The following is a 15,828-nucleotide window of genomic DNA, read 5'->3' as shown; positions in this document are numbered from 1 at the left end:
GATCCGTTAATATATATTTGTGTATATATATCTAGATATATGTATATACAGTAGAGTCATATTGAGGTCGAGGTTGACTGAGGATTGTTTCAGGTCGAGGGGGGGGAGGGGGGGGGGGGGCTTTGATTGTCCCATTGGAGGAGGAAGAGGAGGGTGAGTTGTTTTAGTCTCTCTGTTCACCCTGCTCTCTCTCCATGTGTGATGTCACTTCCTGTGCGGCAGCGTCACTCTTCCTCCAGCGTCTCGGTCTTTATCTCTCCTATTCCTACTCCTCCTCCTCCTCCTAGTGGTGCTCCTCCTACTCCTGCTCCTCCCCCCCGGGACAGTGCCAGGATGGTGTGATTGACAGCTGCCATCTCCACGGCGAGAGAGATGGGGTCCTGGTGCTCGCTCGGCCCCGTGCCGTCGTCCTGGCAACCAGAGGAGGAGAGGAAACAGTGTTTACCTGGAGTGTGCGCGTGCGTGTGCGTGTGTGTGTGTGTGCGTGTGCGTGCGCGTGTGTATGTGTTACCTGGGTGGGGGAGGTGGGCTCCAGGCGGTAGTATCCAAACTGTCGACTCAGGGGCCGCTTGTCGAAGTAGGGCAGGTCACACGCCTGGAGGTCAGAGGTCAGGGGTCACAATCATTTTGGGTTTCGAAGGAGGCAGCGGCAGGTTGAACAGCCAATCGTCACCTAGTACAGCCTGGTTAACCATTAAGGTCAAAGGTTAACCAGGGCGGAAGAGGAACCCTCCAGAAGGCCCCCGAGGTTCCAGGGTGGACCGGGGGGTGAAGTGGTTCAGCTCCCGGGCTCAGAGCTGCTCTCTGAAGAGGCCTCCAGCTCAGAGCTGCGCTCTGAAGAGGCCTCCAGCTCAGAGCTGCTCTCTGGAGAGGCCTCCAGCTCAGAGCTGCTCTCTGGAGAGGCCTCCAGCTCAGAGCTGCTCTCTGGAGAGGCCTCCAGCTCAGAGCTGCTCTCTGAAGAGGCCTCCAGCTCAGAGCAGCTCTCTGAAGAGGCCTCCAGCTCAGAGCTGCTCTCTGAAGAGGCCTCCAGCTCAGAGAGCTGATCAAAGCCACAGCCCAGAGGAGGTCACCAACCCAGAACCTTCTGGTGAACCCCTAGACCGCCTGTAAACTAGACAGATCACCAGTCTGTAGATCAGTCTGATCAACAGTCTGATCGCCAGTCTGTTTACCAGTCTGATCACCAGTCAGATCACCAGTCTGTTCAGCAGTCAGATCACCAGTCAGATCACCAGTCAGGTCACCAGTCTGTAAACCAGTCTGTAAACCAGTCTGTAAACAGTCAGATCAGCAGTCAGATCATAGGTCAGATCAGCAGTCTGATCACCAGTCTGATGAGCAGTCAGATCACCAGTCTGATTACCAGTCAGATCACCAGTCTGTTCACCAGTCTGTTCAGCAGTCTGATCAGCAGTCAGATCACCAGTCAGATCACCAGTCAGATCACCAGTCAGATCAGCAGTCAGTAGGGTACCTGCTCTGAGAAGTCGTTGGCGTCGAGCTCGTCGCTGTTGGAGTGGCCCCCGGGGGACTGCACCTCGATGCCGTGGCTCTCCAGGATTGTGGCTTCTTAGAGAGAGACACAGTCACACTCTGGATCACTCCTCCCTGGAGCAGCACTGCTCCTCACTGGAGCAGCACTCCTCACTGGAGCAGCACTCCTCCTCACTGGAGCAGCACTGCTCACTGGAGCAGCACTCCTCACTGGAGCAGCACTGCTCACTGGAGCAGCACTGCTCACTGGAGCAGCACTCCTCCTCACTGGAGCAGCACTCCTCCTCACTGGAGCAGCACTGCTCACTGGAGATCCACTTCCCACTGGAGGTTCACTCTTTATATAAATGATCCACTTCACTCCTAACCTAGATTCTCACTCTTTCCATAGATGATCACCCCTGATATGAATGATCACTCCTAATCTGGAGCATCACTCTTTATATTAATTATCATTCCTAATCTGGAGCATCACTCTTTATATTAATTATCACTCCTAATCTGGAGCATCACTCTTTATATTATTATCACTCCTAATCTGGAGCATCACTCTTTATATTAATTATCACTCCTAATCTGGAGCATCACTCTTTATATTAATTATCACTCCTAATCTGGAGCATCACTCTTTATATTAATTATCACTCCTACTCCAGATTATTCTTGAGGAATAATAATCTGCATTATTAGTAAAGTGTTTACCTATGTTGGCGCGGCGTTTGATCTCCTTGCGGCGGTTAGCGAACCAGTTGTACACCTTGAGAGACGTGACGCGCTCCAGGTCAGACAGCTTCTTACCTGGAGAGGAGGAGGGGGGGGGGGGGGAGAGAGGAGAGGGAGGAGGTGGGGGAGGCAGAGGAGGAGGAGGAGGATGGGGAAGAGGAGGCAGAGGAGGAGGAGGAGGAGGAGGGAGAGGAGGAGGAGGAGGAGGAGGAGGAGGATGGGGATGGGGAGGAGGAGGGGATAAACACACGTTAGGATCCATCTGAACGGCCTGCTGTCCCACTGAGGCGAGGATGATCTGATGATCCTCTCCCATGGCAACACCATCAGGACCATCTGAAGGCGCGGTGGGCACGTGTTACCACGGTGACCGGGGGAGGACGGAACGGCGCAGTGTCGGGCGGTCGTCGTGGTTACCTGGTTTCTGGATGACGGCGTTGCAGGCGTTGGCGACCTCCTCCCGCTTGGCCTCGTCGGGGTACTGGTTGTCGTTGAAGTAACTTTATTCGCACAACGCAACACGACAAGCATTCATTACATCACCATGGGAGGTGCAGTTCTGGTTCATTCCAAACAATTAGGTTAAATATCTCTCTCTCTGTCTGTCTGTCTGTCTGTCTGTCTGTCTGTCTGTCTGTCTGTCTGTCTGTCTGTCTGTCTGTCTGTCTCTGTCTCTGTCTCTCTCTCCCCCTCTCTCTCTCTCTCTGACTCCCTCTCTCTCTCTCTCTCTCCCCCTCTCTCCCTCTCTCTCTCCCCCTCTCTCTCTCTCTCTCTCTCTCTCTCTCTCTCTCTCTCTCTCTCTCTCTCTCTCTCTCTCTCTCTCTCTCTCCTCTCTCTCTCTCTTCACCTCTCCATCACCGCTAGACACTCCTTCCTCCAGGTGAAGCGACTTCCTCTTCGAAGCCGGAAGGCTCCGGGGGCGGAGCTAATGGGGGGCGGGGTCTGGCGCCACTCCATCTCCTCCAGGGCCAATGGGGCGGGCCGCATGTTCAGAGTGGCACCTGGAACCAGGAAGTAAGCAGGAAGTCCTGGTTAAGAGGCACACACACACACACAGAGACACACACACACACACACACACACACACATACACACAGAGACACACACACAGAGACAGACACAAACACACAAATACACACACACAGACACAGACACACAGACACAGACACACACACACAGAGACACACACACACACACATACACATATACACCTACCCATAAAAACAAACACACACACACACACACACACACACACACACACACACACACACACCTGGGCTGGTCTTCTCCAGCGTGTACCAGCGGTAGAAGGCTCTCTTCTTCTGCTCACTCAGGTCCGAGCCGTGCTGCAGCAGCCAATGGGAGATCCGGCTCTGGCTGATACCTGCAGCAACAGCCAATCACAGGACAGCTCAGTCATCTCTACCGGTCAGTCGGTTGTCGTTTGCCTAGCAGGTTAACATTAGATGAGACTTTTTTTTTTCTTTCCCTTTTTTAACACATCATACTGTAAATGTGGTTGCTGTGGTAACGAGGAGGCGGACTGACCGGTCACCTGGGCGACCACGGCCTGGGAGATCCGCCTGTTCCCCAGAAACGCCTTGATCTCCTCCTTCACCAGACTGCTGTCCCTCCTACACACACACACACACACACACACACACACACACACACACACACACACACACACACACACACACACACACACACACACACACACACACACACAGTCAAGAGGATAGAATCTGTCAAGAGGATAGAATCTGGCGCGTCCCACCCCCAGGTGGGACGCGCCCTCATAACCCCTCATAACCCCTCATAACCCCCTACTTCCATGCTCCTTCTCCCCCTGCTATATAAAGCCCCGCCCATGTGTCATTAAGCCCCGCCCCTGCGGCATTAAGCCCCGCCTATCCGATCTCGTGATCACTAGTGTCTGATGAATAATATGTAAATAGGACTGCCTCTCTCTCTGCTCGGTGCTAAGATTAGACTCAGCCTCGCTCTTATAACATCCAATCAGCAGTCTGCTGGTGGGAATGTGCTTCTTCATGCCAAATAAAGATTTTCAAATTGAATTTAAATTGAATCTAGATGAACAGAAAGTGACAGATATCCAGGTCGAGAGAGAGAGAGAGAGAGAGAGAGAGAGAGAGGAGAGAGAGAGAGAGAGAGAGAGAGAGAGAGAGAGGAGAGAGAGGAGAGAGAGAGAGAGAGAGAGAGAGAGAGAGAGAGAGAGAGAGAGAGAGAGAGAGAGAGAGAGAGAGAGAGAGAGAGAGAGAGAGAGAGAGAGAGAGAGAGAGAGAGAGAGAGAGAGACTACAGCGCCACCCCTGGTGGACCAGGTCTCTGCTCTAATTAGCGCCACTTAACGAGGTATCAGCTGGCCCTGATTACAGCCAATCAGGAGACAGGGCCCGTGTGGTCTCTGGTTAGTTTGGTTACTGGTGGAGGACAGCGTCCTGTAGGGTTCACTACAGGGGGGGGTCGGTCACCTCCCGGGTCCCCAGGGGGGTCTGACCCAGCAGGGGTACAGCAGCCCGCGGGGTCCGGGACCCCGATAGGTTAACGTCCAGATCAGCGGCTCATTGTTGTGATTTAGCTTAGCTTAGCTTAGCTTAGCCCTCATAGCCCCCCAGGTGGGACGCGCCCTCATAACCCCCCAGGTGGGACGCACCCTCATAGCCCCCCAGGTGGGACGCGCCCTCATAACCCCCCAGGTGGGACGCGCCCTCATAGCCCCCCAGGTGGGACGCGCCCTCATAGCCCCCCAGGTGGGACGCGCCCTCATAGCCCCCCAGGTGGGACGCGCCCTCATAGCCCCCCAGGTGGGACGCGCCCTCATAGCCCCCCAGGTGGGACGCGCCCTCATAACCCCCCAGGTGGGACGCGCCCTCATAGCCCCCCAGGTGGGACGCGCCCTCATAGCCCCCCAGGTGGGACCCGCCCCCAGCTCTGACTCCTCCCAGGAGCAGCGTGTTCATTGGTTGTGGTCTGACTGACGTGCGGAGAGGCAGGGGGAGGAGCTGAGATGGACGATCATAAACACCCTTTACCGGCAGGTCAAGGTGAGTGGGCTTTCTTAAGTGGTTTCTATAGTGACGGCGGGCACTTTTAGACCCCCCCCCCCCCCTGTTAGCCTCCAGCAGCTAGAAGCCTCAGTTATGGATCCATAATAATAATAATCCATAATCCACAGAGCAGCTGCAGCCGGAGCAGCATGACTCCACACACCGCCTGCACCTCGTTACGCACTTACTGTATGTGGTACCTCCTAGCACTTAATGTACACACTTACTGTATGTGGTACCTCCTAGCACTTAATGTACACACTTACTGTATGTGGTACCTCCTAGCACTTAATGTACACACTTACTGTATGTGGTACCTCCTAGCACTTAATGTACACACTTACTGTATGTGGTACCTCCTAGCACTTAATGTACACACTTACTGTATGTGGTACCTCCTAGCACTTAATGTACACACTTACTGTATGTGGTACCTCCTAGCACTTAATGTACACACTTACTGTATGTTGTACCTCCTAGCACTTAATATACACACATTATTGGCCCGCTGATAATATCGGTGGGCCGATATGTTAGGGAAATCTGTTTATGTTTTGTTACGCATTTCTCGAATTTCTTTTTAAAATATATATCGGCCGATTAATCGGAATATCGGTATCGGCCTTAGAAATCCTTTATCGGTCGGGCTCTATTCCTGACACTTAATGCACACACCACACCTAATGTATGTTGTACGTCCTGGCACTTAATGTAAACATTTACTGTATGTCGTAAGTCCTCGCACTTAATGCACACTACACACTTATTGTATGTTGTACGTCCGGGCACTTAAAAACAGTACCTAGCATGGTGTAGCATCTTATCCTAGCTATCTTTGTTGTCTACGGGGAATGGGTTAACCTAGTGATTGTTAGTGCTTGGCACTTGGTTGTATGAACATCCTTACTGTACCGACAGAGATATATTGTTGTTTCTCTTCTTCTGACAAATTGACTTATTGTGAGTCGCTTTGGAGGTCAGCAACAATACTGACCTCTAACCACAACATTACTGACCTCTAACCACAACATTACTACTGACCTCTACACAACATTACTGACCTCTACACAACATTACTGACCTCTAAACACAACATTACTGACCGCTACACAACATTACTGACCTCTACACAACATTACTGACCTCTACACAACATTACTGACCTCTACACAACATTACTGACCTCTAAACACAACATTACTGACCTCTACACAACATTACTGACCTCTACACAACATTACTGACCTCTAAACACAACATTACTGACCTCTACACAACATTACTGACCTCTAACCACAACATAACTGACCTCTAAACACAACATTACAGACCTCTAAAAGCAACATTACTGACCTCTAAACACAACATTGTCCCAGCTAGCCTTCCCAGCCGTCGGCCAATCAGCAGGCTCCGCTCCCGGCTGACGGAGCTCTCTGATTGGTGCCTCACCTCATCAGCTCCTCCACCTTGTCGTCCACCTCCAGGTCGTCCTCGGCAGCGTCGAACCCGAAGCCCCGCCCCCCCAGGGCGCTGTGCAGCGCGTAGCGCGGCGGCGACAGCTTCCCATTGGCTGTCTCCCGCCCGTTGTGTGCCAGCGTCGCCATGGAGACCGGGGAGGAGGGGACCAGGGCGGAGGCCGGCGGGGGGGCGGGGGGAGGGGAGGGGTCGAAGCTGTTGCTGGGAGACGGCGAGAGCGTGGCGGGGGCGGGGCCGGGGCGGAACAGCGTCTGCGTGGAGGCGGAGACCCGGGCCGAGGCCCCGCCCCCCTCGCCGCCCTCGGCCCCGTTGAGGCCGGCGTCGGCGCCGTTGCAGGAGGAGGAGGAGGCGTGGGCGGGGCCCGAGGAGGAGGAGGAGGAGGAGGCGCGGCGGCGGCCGAACTTGTCGCCGTGCTCGCGGTCGAGGCGCTCCAGCGTGTCCACGGCGTGCAGGATGTGGCGCCGCGCCATCCCCGACCGCCGCAGCCGCTGCAGCAGGTCCACCTGCTCGATGGTGAACCGCGGCTCCTCCACGAACTCTGACATCCTGCTGGGGTCGCCCGGGGGGGGTCAGGGGTCAGCAGGGGGTCAGGGGTCAGCCAGGGCGTCAGGGGTCAGCCGGGGGTCAGGAGGATGGAGGGAGGGAAAACACAAAGCAGTTGAGAAACAGACGGAGAGAAGGAAGGCGACTGCAGCACAAGAGAGAGAACAACATTCAAGGAGAGAGGAGGGAGGAGAGGGAGAGAGGTGACGAGATGAAAATAAAGTTCACTGCTGAGGAAGGAGAGAAAGAGAAGGAGGGAGAGAAGTCAGAGAGGAGGAGGGCGGGGAAAGGAGAGAGGAGAGAGGTGAGAGGAGAGGAGGAGTGAGTGGGGGGGGGGGGGGGCAGAAGGAGCAGTTATTTCTGGCCGGCGGTGCGGTGGTGCAGAGTCACCTTGGCGGCTGACGATCGAGAGACAGACTGCTGTGGGCTCAGGCACGCCCTCACACCACCAGGCAGAGAGTGAGACAGCAGTGAGTGAGACAGCAGAGAGTGAGACAGAAGAGAGTCAGACAGCAGAGAGTGAGACAGCAGAGAGTCAGACAGCAGAGAGTGAGACAGCAGAGAGTGAGACAGCAGTGAGTGAGACAGAAGAGAGTGAGACAGCAGTTAGACAGCAGTGAGTTAGACCGCAGAGAGTCAGACAGCAGAGAGTGAGACAGCAGAGAGTCTAACAGCAGAAAAGGAGACAACAGAAAGTGAGACAGCAGAGAGTGAGACATCAGAGTGAGCGGGCAGAGAGTGAGACCGCAGAGAGTGAGACAGCTGAGAGTCTGACAGCAGAGAGTGATACAGCAGAGAGTCTGACAGCAGAGAGTCTGACAGCAGAGAGTGAGACAGCTGAGTCTGACAGAGAGTGAGACAGCTGAGAGTCTGACAGAGAGTGAGACAGTGAGAGTCTGACAGAGAGTGAGACAGCTGAGAGTCTGACAGCAGAGAGTGAGACAGCAGAGTCTGACAGAGAGTGAGACAGCAGGGCTGTATCTCTCTGGCCCCCAGGAGGAGTCCCGGTCCAGGACCCGGTCCAGGACTGGGTCTCCTCCCGGGTCCAGGCCCCCAGCTGGCGGTTCAGTTCAAAAGTAATAACACACGGGTTCAGATCAGTGGGTTCTGGACCGAACCGTCTGAGTAAATCTTTAACCACCTCTCCTCTCCCAGACCCTGACCGGTCCTCCTCCCCTCCCCCAGTAGACCAGTCCCCCCCCCCCCCCCCTGACCCCTGACCCCTGGCCGCGTACTGAACCAGTACAACGGTGATGGTGACCTGTGAGACCACACTCCTCCGGTCCGACCGGATCCTTGCTTAACCACTAACCGGTCAATCATTCACCGACCCGCTCAACCAGCTCATCAGGACGGTTAACTATTGTCCGGAGTGGATTCCACTGGTTCAGCTGGTTATCCGGAGATAAGACACCAGCACCTCCCACCATTCTCCTATTTAAATCCACACTTTAGGATCCCGCTACAGAGCCGTCGCTCTCCCTGTCGGTGAAGCCTTCTGACGCGTGCTCCCTCCCTGCTGCCCAACACCCCGTCCTCTCGCAGGTCCCCCACCAGCTCTCTTCACGGTCCTGGTCTCGTAGTGACGACGGCGGTCATGGTTACTGAGTGTATCGCGATGTTATCACGGCGGTCAGACCTCTAGCGTGACTCAGGCCCCAGGCAGGGCTGCCGGGTCTGTTCCCTTCGGGCCGAGCCTCCTGCCCCACGTCACGGCTCGTCTGCAGGCCGTGTGGCGGGCGGTCCCGGCGGGCTGCAGCGACAGCGCCGCACACGCACAGCTGCAGGAATGCACGGCACATCTGGAGCGTAGAGAGGCCCCCTGGAACCACGTCGGGGCCCCTGGCTCCGCGGCAAAGGTCTGACGCCCTCTGCCCACCGGCTAACGTCGCTGTGCCCGCCTGCAGCAGGACGCTGCAGAACCCACAGACCCTACTGACCCACCAGACCCTACTGACCCACCAGACCCTGCAGACCCTACTGACCCACCAGACCCTGCAGACCCTACTGACCCACCAGACCCTGCAGACCCTACTGACCCACCAGACCCTACTGACCCACCAGACCCTGCAGACCCTACTGACCCACCAGACCCTACTGACCCACCAGACCCTACTGACCCACCAGACCCTACAGAACCCACAGACCCTACAGACCCTGAAGACCCTACAGACCGTGCAGACCCCACATACCCTATAGACCCTACAGAACCTCCAGGCTATACAGACCAACCAGCCCTACAGGATCCTACAGACCCACCAGACCCCACAAACCCTACATACCCTACAGACCCACCAGATATACCAGACCCCACTTAGCCTACAGGACCCTAGACCCTACAGACCCCACAAACCCACCGGACCCTACAGACACCGCAGACCCTCAGGACCCACCAGCCCTAAAGACCCTACCGATCCTACAGACCCTACCGATCCTACAGACCCTACCGTATCCTACAGACCCTACAGCCCCAGCTGGACCAGCGGCTCGTTTAAAGGGTTCCGTGTGGTGGTCCTCGCAAGGAACCCGGGGGTCCGGGACGTCGTTCCGCGGCATCAGCCCGGCTAATTGACTGTCTGATGGTTAGCATAGCAGGCTAGCTGCAGTACCGGGCGCCAGAGAGGTGTTAATAACATGATAATAACAACACAACAGCGCCCACCTACCTTCAGACCGGGACCATCCAACTACACCTCACCGATAAACCTCCTGGCTGGAGTACTCAGGGTCGGAGGGCTTCAATCAGAGGAGAATGGTTAGCATCGCTGCTTTGTCTGACTGACAACAGACATACTGCCTACCGCTGAACCGAAATCATGGGAATCGTTCCCGGGTCATGGGAGTTGTAGTTCTATTCGCACCGCGGCCTAAGCTAAGGCATTGATTATCTCGCGTTAAGAACTACAAGTTCCCACAACGTGAGAAGACGTAGAGATCAGTGAACTACAGTGAATACATCTGTAATGCTGATCATACAATAAGGATATGGGTGGAATTCACATTTTAGACCAATTCTTAATCGATAAAGTAGGTAAAACATAAAATCTTGAAGGAAATTAAAACCTGGTGTTTCTCTGAACCCCCTCAAAGCACCTGGTTAAAAGCCTTGCTGCCTTCTTTTTGCATGTTCAACCCAAACGAAGTGTGTAGTTGGTGCATCTGTCCCCTAGATGGCGCTGCGGTGCTTATGTTCCACTCCCTGCGGTCCGTCTGTCCCGTGGTAAGGAACCACGGCCTGTCTACATGCCGTCCATCCAGAGCCGGATTAAATAAATGGACTACACTAGGCAGACTGTATTTTTTGGGCCCCCCTCCATCGATAACCTAACCTAACCCTAACACTTACCAAAGTTACTAATAAAAGTTAATTCACATTTTACATAGCGTAGTCTTTGGTTACAAGTTGGTTATTTGTACGCCAAAATAAGTCATGTGTTGTATATTAAACAGTCTATCAGACTATTTTTTGATTTTTATTATTTATACGTTATTACACGGCTCTATTAAATGCTATTAAATTATCCTTATCTTATCCATTGCCAGTGTCATTGTTAAGGCAGTAGTCCCAGTAAATCACCAATAGGTGTCACGGTGTCAGCATTGCTATGTAAACAGAGCAAAAAAGATAAATGTAGTAAGCTATTGCATTTTGCAGAAAATCTTAATTAAATGTGTTGATTAAATTGAAAAGTTAAATAAGTAGTCAAATATACAAAGACTAATAAAATATGCAGTCAGAGAAAGTGTGCTGTAGTGGTAAAGATGTTTATTTTCATGGACAAGCATCACCTATCTTCAATTTTCCAACACTCTCATTTAGCATGCTCCACTCAGGGATAATCTTCAGCCTTCCAGCACCACAGGCCTCCATTGCAGTAGAAACACATCTTGACAGCATCATCACGATCTTGTGGAGAAATAATAAAATGTATATATAAGCTGAAAGACAGCTGTTTGAGATTTGAATATACCGGTACTTGGTTTGTTCCTCATATTTCATTTCATTATAGTAGAAAGTATAGCCCTATATTATGCATTTCATTTATATGCATTCACTTTACTTATTAAGATTTAGATTTTTAAATGGAAAACTTACATTTACAGATGCTTTCTCCTGAGTTTTGATGAGGCAAAGTCCTCTATAATGTCTTCAAAATCCAGGGAGGTTGTAAATCTATTCTCAATTGCCAACAGGGCAAAGGCATTCTGTTTTTTTTCTGTTACTGTTGCTCTCCGGTATGTTTTCACTCTTTTCATCGTAGAAAATGACGGCGCTGATGTTGACGGCGCCACAGCGTCTTCCGCTGTCTTCACAGCTGTCGGACGGCTGCCCGACAGAAACTTCTGTAAAGCCCCCCGCTGTTTCTTCTTTTGTTCCTCTTCATTTTTTTCTTTTTATGTTTTGCCGCACCCAAAAGCATCTTGAATGTTAGCCTACACAAGAAACGACCTGCCTGCTAGCTTTATTGTTCCGCTTAGTCTTGACCCGCTGACCTCCTCTCGGACTTAACTGATTGGCGTTAAAGGCACCCAGTGCAACTTTATGTAAACATTCAATGAAAAATAAACATTCAATTTCTAGTCTTTTTTACACGTAGTAAGTTTCAATAACTCCATACCATTACATATCGACATTCAAGGAGCAAAGATGAGACGTCGCTGTGTGGTGAGAACTGATAGAAAATCGTAAACAACAACAATCGCCGGTGGGGAGAAGCCATTTTTCCATTGACTGGAAGCCTGCTTTATTTATTGTAGGTTACAAAAAATAAAGAAAATGGCGGCATTGTTGTTGTTATCGATTTTCTATCAGTAGACTAGAAATTGAATGTTTATTTTTAAGCCTCGAAAGTTGCACTGGGTGCCTTTAATGTGACGTAACGTTAAGATAAACAACGTCACTATTTTTACTTAATTAATATATATTGATATATTATCACTGAAATAAATAGTAGGCAGGACATTTGTATTGGCTATTTAATTATTATTATTATTATTATTATTTTTTTTACTTCTGTCTGGGCCCCCCCCCGCCGATCAGGCCCTAGGCACGTGCCTAGTTTGCCTTTGGGTTAATCCGGCTCTGCGTCCATCGAGGCCTGTGATAAAGTGCAGAGCAGTCGTTTGGGTTACGGGCGCATCAGCAAGGTTATTACTTGGTTTCAGGCAACCAGATATCCAAGAGTCTGACTCGGTTAAGACCTCTGAGGTGTAGAGACCCACCTACAGGCGGACTGCTGTCTGACCTCTCCCCCTTGGATCATCTGTTCCAGTGAAACTGTGTCCTCAGCTCTGACGTCATCTGCTTCGTCAGGCTCAGTAGAACGCTCCCATCAAATCTTCCTCGAGCAAGGGAATCAAAACTCATCGATTTGATTGAATCATTCTTAATGTAATTTAAATCTAATAAAATACATTGAATTATACTTACTTTAACTCAACATTAAATTAACTATAGATAGGAGTATGATCCACAACCCACCCACAAATGTGCAACCAATGATTTAAAATGAAAAAAAAAGAGAGTTTGAGTTGAATGTTGAATGTCTTACGATAAATAAAAGTCAAGTTGGATATTTACCGACAAAAGACCTTGTTCCAAGTGCCTGGTTCAGCTGTGGTCTACACTGTCGAAAGAGGTTCTAGAGACAGAAGTATACGACGTATAATAACATTCAAGCCTTTACTCAATAGGTGGATGGATCTCCTTCACCTCTATGGCCAAACAGCTTGAGAGGAGCCTCCACAACGTTACTCTGTAGCTGTGGAGGCTGCAGACTGCTGGCTGGCTGACTGACTGACTGACTGACTGCCTGACTGACTGACTGACTGACTGACTGCCTGACTGACTGACTGACTGACTGACTGACTGACTGACTGACTGACTGACTGGCTGACTGGCTGGCTGACTGACTGACTGACTGGCTGGCTGACTGACTGACTGACTGGCTGGCTGACTGGCTGGCTGACTGGCTGGCTGACTGGCTGGCTGTTGGGCTGAAAAGAGGGTGAAGGAGTGATAGGAGAGGGTGGAGGAGTGATAGGAGACTAAGGAGAGGGTGGAGGAGTGATAGGAGAGGGTGGAGGAGTGATAGGAGACTAAGGAGAGGGTGGAGGAGTGATAGGAGAGGGTGGAGGAGTGATAGGAGAGGGTGGAGGAGTGATAGGAGAGGGTGAAGGAGTGATAGGAGAGGGTGGAGGAGTGATAGGAGAGGGTGAAGGAGTGATAGGAGAGGGTGAAGGAGTGATAGGAGAGGGTGGAGGAGTGATAGGAGAGGGTGGAGGAGTGATAGGAGACTAAGGAGAGGGTGGAGGAGTGATAGGAGAGGGTGGAGAGGGTGGAGGAGTGATAGGAGAGGGTGGAGGAGTGATAGGAGACTAAGGAGAGGGTGGAGGAGTGCTAGGAGACTAAGGAGAGGGTGGAGGAGTGATAGGAGACTAAGGAGAGGGTGGAGGAGTGATAGGAGAGGGTGGAGAGGGTGGAGGAGTGATAGGAGAGGGTGGAGGAGTGATAGGAGACTAAGGAGAGGGTGGAGGAGTGCTAGGAGACTAAGGAGAGGGTGGAGGAGTGATAGGAGAGGGTGGAGAGTGATAGGAGAGGGTGGAGGAGTGATAGGAGAGGGTGGAGGAGTGATAGGAGAGGGTGGAGGAGTGATAGGAGAGGGTGGAGAGGGTGGAGGAGTGATAGGAGAGGGTGGAGGAGTGATAGGAGAGGGTGGAGGAGTGATAGGAGAGGGTGGAGGAGTGATAGGAGAGGGTGGAGGAGTGATAGGAGAGGGTGGAGGACTGATAGGAGAGGGTGGAGGACTGATAGGAGAGGGTGGAGGAGTGATAGGAGAGGGTGGAGGAGTGCTAGGAGACTAAGGAGAGGGTGGAGGAGTGATAGGAGAGGGTGGAGAGTGATAGGAGAGGGTGGAGGAGTGATAGGAGAGGGTGGAGGAGTGATAGGAGAGGGTGGAGGAGTGCTAGGAGACTAAGGAGAGGGTGGAGGAGTGCTAGGAGAGGGTGGAGGACTGATAGGAGAGGGTGGAGGAGTGATAGGAGAGGGTGGAGGAGTGCTAGGAGAGGGTGGAGGAGTGCTAGGAGACTAAGGAGAGGGTGGAGGAGTGCTAGGAGAGGGTGGAGGACTGATAGGAGAGGGTGGAGGAGTTATAGGAGAGGGTGGAGAGTGATAGGAGAGGGTGGAGGAGTGATAGGAGAGGGTGGAGAGTGATAGGAGAGGGTGGAGGAGTTATAGGAGAGGGTGGAGGAGTGATAGGAGAGGGTGGAGGAGTGGTGGAGAGGGTGGAGGAGTTGGAGGAGGGGGGCAGACCCTAACAGGTGTTGTGTATTAGCGCTCCACCGCCTCCTCCCCCTCCCTAGCGGCCCCCCCCCCCCCCCTGGCCCGGGGACAACAGAGACGTTGGAGCCCATTATGGGGGGGTATGGTAATGTGAGTTCCCCCCCCCCCCCCCCGCCGGCCCCATGGGGTGGAGGAGCAGGCCGGCCTCTCCGGGCTCCCTGGGTCTCAGGGGGGGGGTCTGCCCAGAGCTCCAGGGAGGGACCGGGCTCATGTCTGACGTTCACCCCCTGGAGCCCCAGACCCCTGGAGCCCCAGACCCCTGGAGCCCCAGACCCCTGGAGCCCCAGACCCCTGGAGCCCCAGACCCAGACCCCTGGAGCCCCAGACCCCTGGAGCCCCAGACCCAGACCCTTAGAGCCCCAGACCCCTGGAGCCCCAGACCCAGACCCTTAGAGCCCCAGACCCCTGGAGCCCCAGACCCAGTCCCCTGGAGCCCCAGACCCCTAGAGCCCCAGACCCCTGGAGCCCCAGACCCCTGGAGCCCCAGACCCCTAGAGCCCCAGACCCAGACCCTTAGAGCCTTAGAGCCTTAGAGCCCCAGACCCCTGGAGCCCCAGACCCAGACCCTTAGAGCCCCAGACCCCTGGAGCCCCAGACCCAGTCCCCTGGAGCCCCAGACCCCTAGAGCCCCAGACCCAGTGTCTTGGAGCCCCAGACCCAGTCCCCTGGAGCCCCAGACCCAGTGTCCTGGAGCCCCAGACCCAGTCCCCTGGAGCCCCAGACCCAGTCCCCTGGAGCCCCCAGTCCCTCCGGACCTTGTCACTTCCCGTTACCCTCAGTGTGTTCCAGTGCGGCCCCATTAGTCTCCGGCAGCTGGACCGCTGGGTAAGGAGACCCAGATGTGGCCGTCGGGAGGAGGCAGGGCCCAGCTCCTCACAGTCCCAGGGCTCCGCTCTGTGAGCGTCGTTGGATGGAACGAGGAGGGCTCGTTGGATTGGATGGATGTCCCCGGCTGGATGTGTGTCTGAGGGGTTTGTATCGGGACGGACGGACGGAGGGGACCGTCATGTTTGATCTGAAGACTCAAGCCAAGACGGCGTTGTATTCGTCCGCCATTTTTGGGTGTTGACCACGCTGCTTCAACGCACCAGGACTCCGGTCTGAGACCTGGACTGTGGACCAGGACTCCGGTCTGAGTCCTGTACCGTGGACCAGGACTCAGGTCTGAGTCCTGTACTGC

The 15,828-nt window shown here is 53.4% G+C and overlaps 1 protein-coding gene across 3 annotated transcripts; it reads right to left on the bottom strand.

Annotated features, from left to right (window-relative positions):
• Window positions 1-104: 104 nt before the first annotated feature.
• hmbox1b (homeobox containing 1 b) lies at window positions 105-10,097 on the bottom strand. Of its 3 annotated transcripts, none has more exons than XM_056581805.1 (10): window positions 9,973-10,097; window positions 6,737-7,312; window positions 3,766-3,851; window positions 3,491-3,601; window positions 3,065-3,218; window positions 2,635-2,717; window positions 2,197-2,292; window positions 1,475-1,566; window positions 512-595; window positions 105-410 (listed from the first exon to the last, which is right to left on the bottom strand). In XM_056581805.1, the coding sequence occupies exons 2-10, from the start codon at window positions 7,306-7,308 to the stop codon at window positions 225-227; spliced, it is 1,464 nt and encodes a 487-aa protein (XP_056437780.1). In that variant the 5' UTR covers window positions 7,309-7,312; window positions 9,973-10,097; the 3' UTR covers window positions 105-224. The 3 variants fall into 3 exon arrangements, with proteins under 3 accessions (XP_056437780.1, XP_056437779.1, XP_056437778.1); XM_056581804.1 differs by having other exon boundaries at window positions 106-410; window positions 1,475-1,569; window positions 6,737-7,309; XM_056581803.1 differs by having other exon boundaries at window positions 107-410; window positions 1,475-1,569.
• Between the last annotated feature and the right edge of the window lie 5,731 nt (window positions 10,098-15,828).

Source organism: Gadus chalcogrammus, chromosome 21 (genome assembly GCF_026213295.1).
Source record: "Gadus chalcogrammus isolate NIFS_2021 chromosome 21, NIFS_Gcha_1.0, whole genome shotgun sequence".
Classification (NCBI taxonomy): Eukaryota; Metazoa; Chordata; class Actinopteri; order Gadiformes; family Gadidae; genus Gadus; species Gadus chalcogrammus.
Note: the sequence above shows the minus strand (reverse complement) of the source record. Positions and strands in the feature narration are given on the sequence as shown.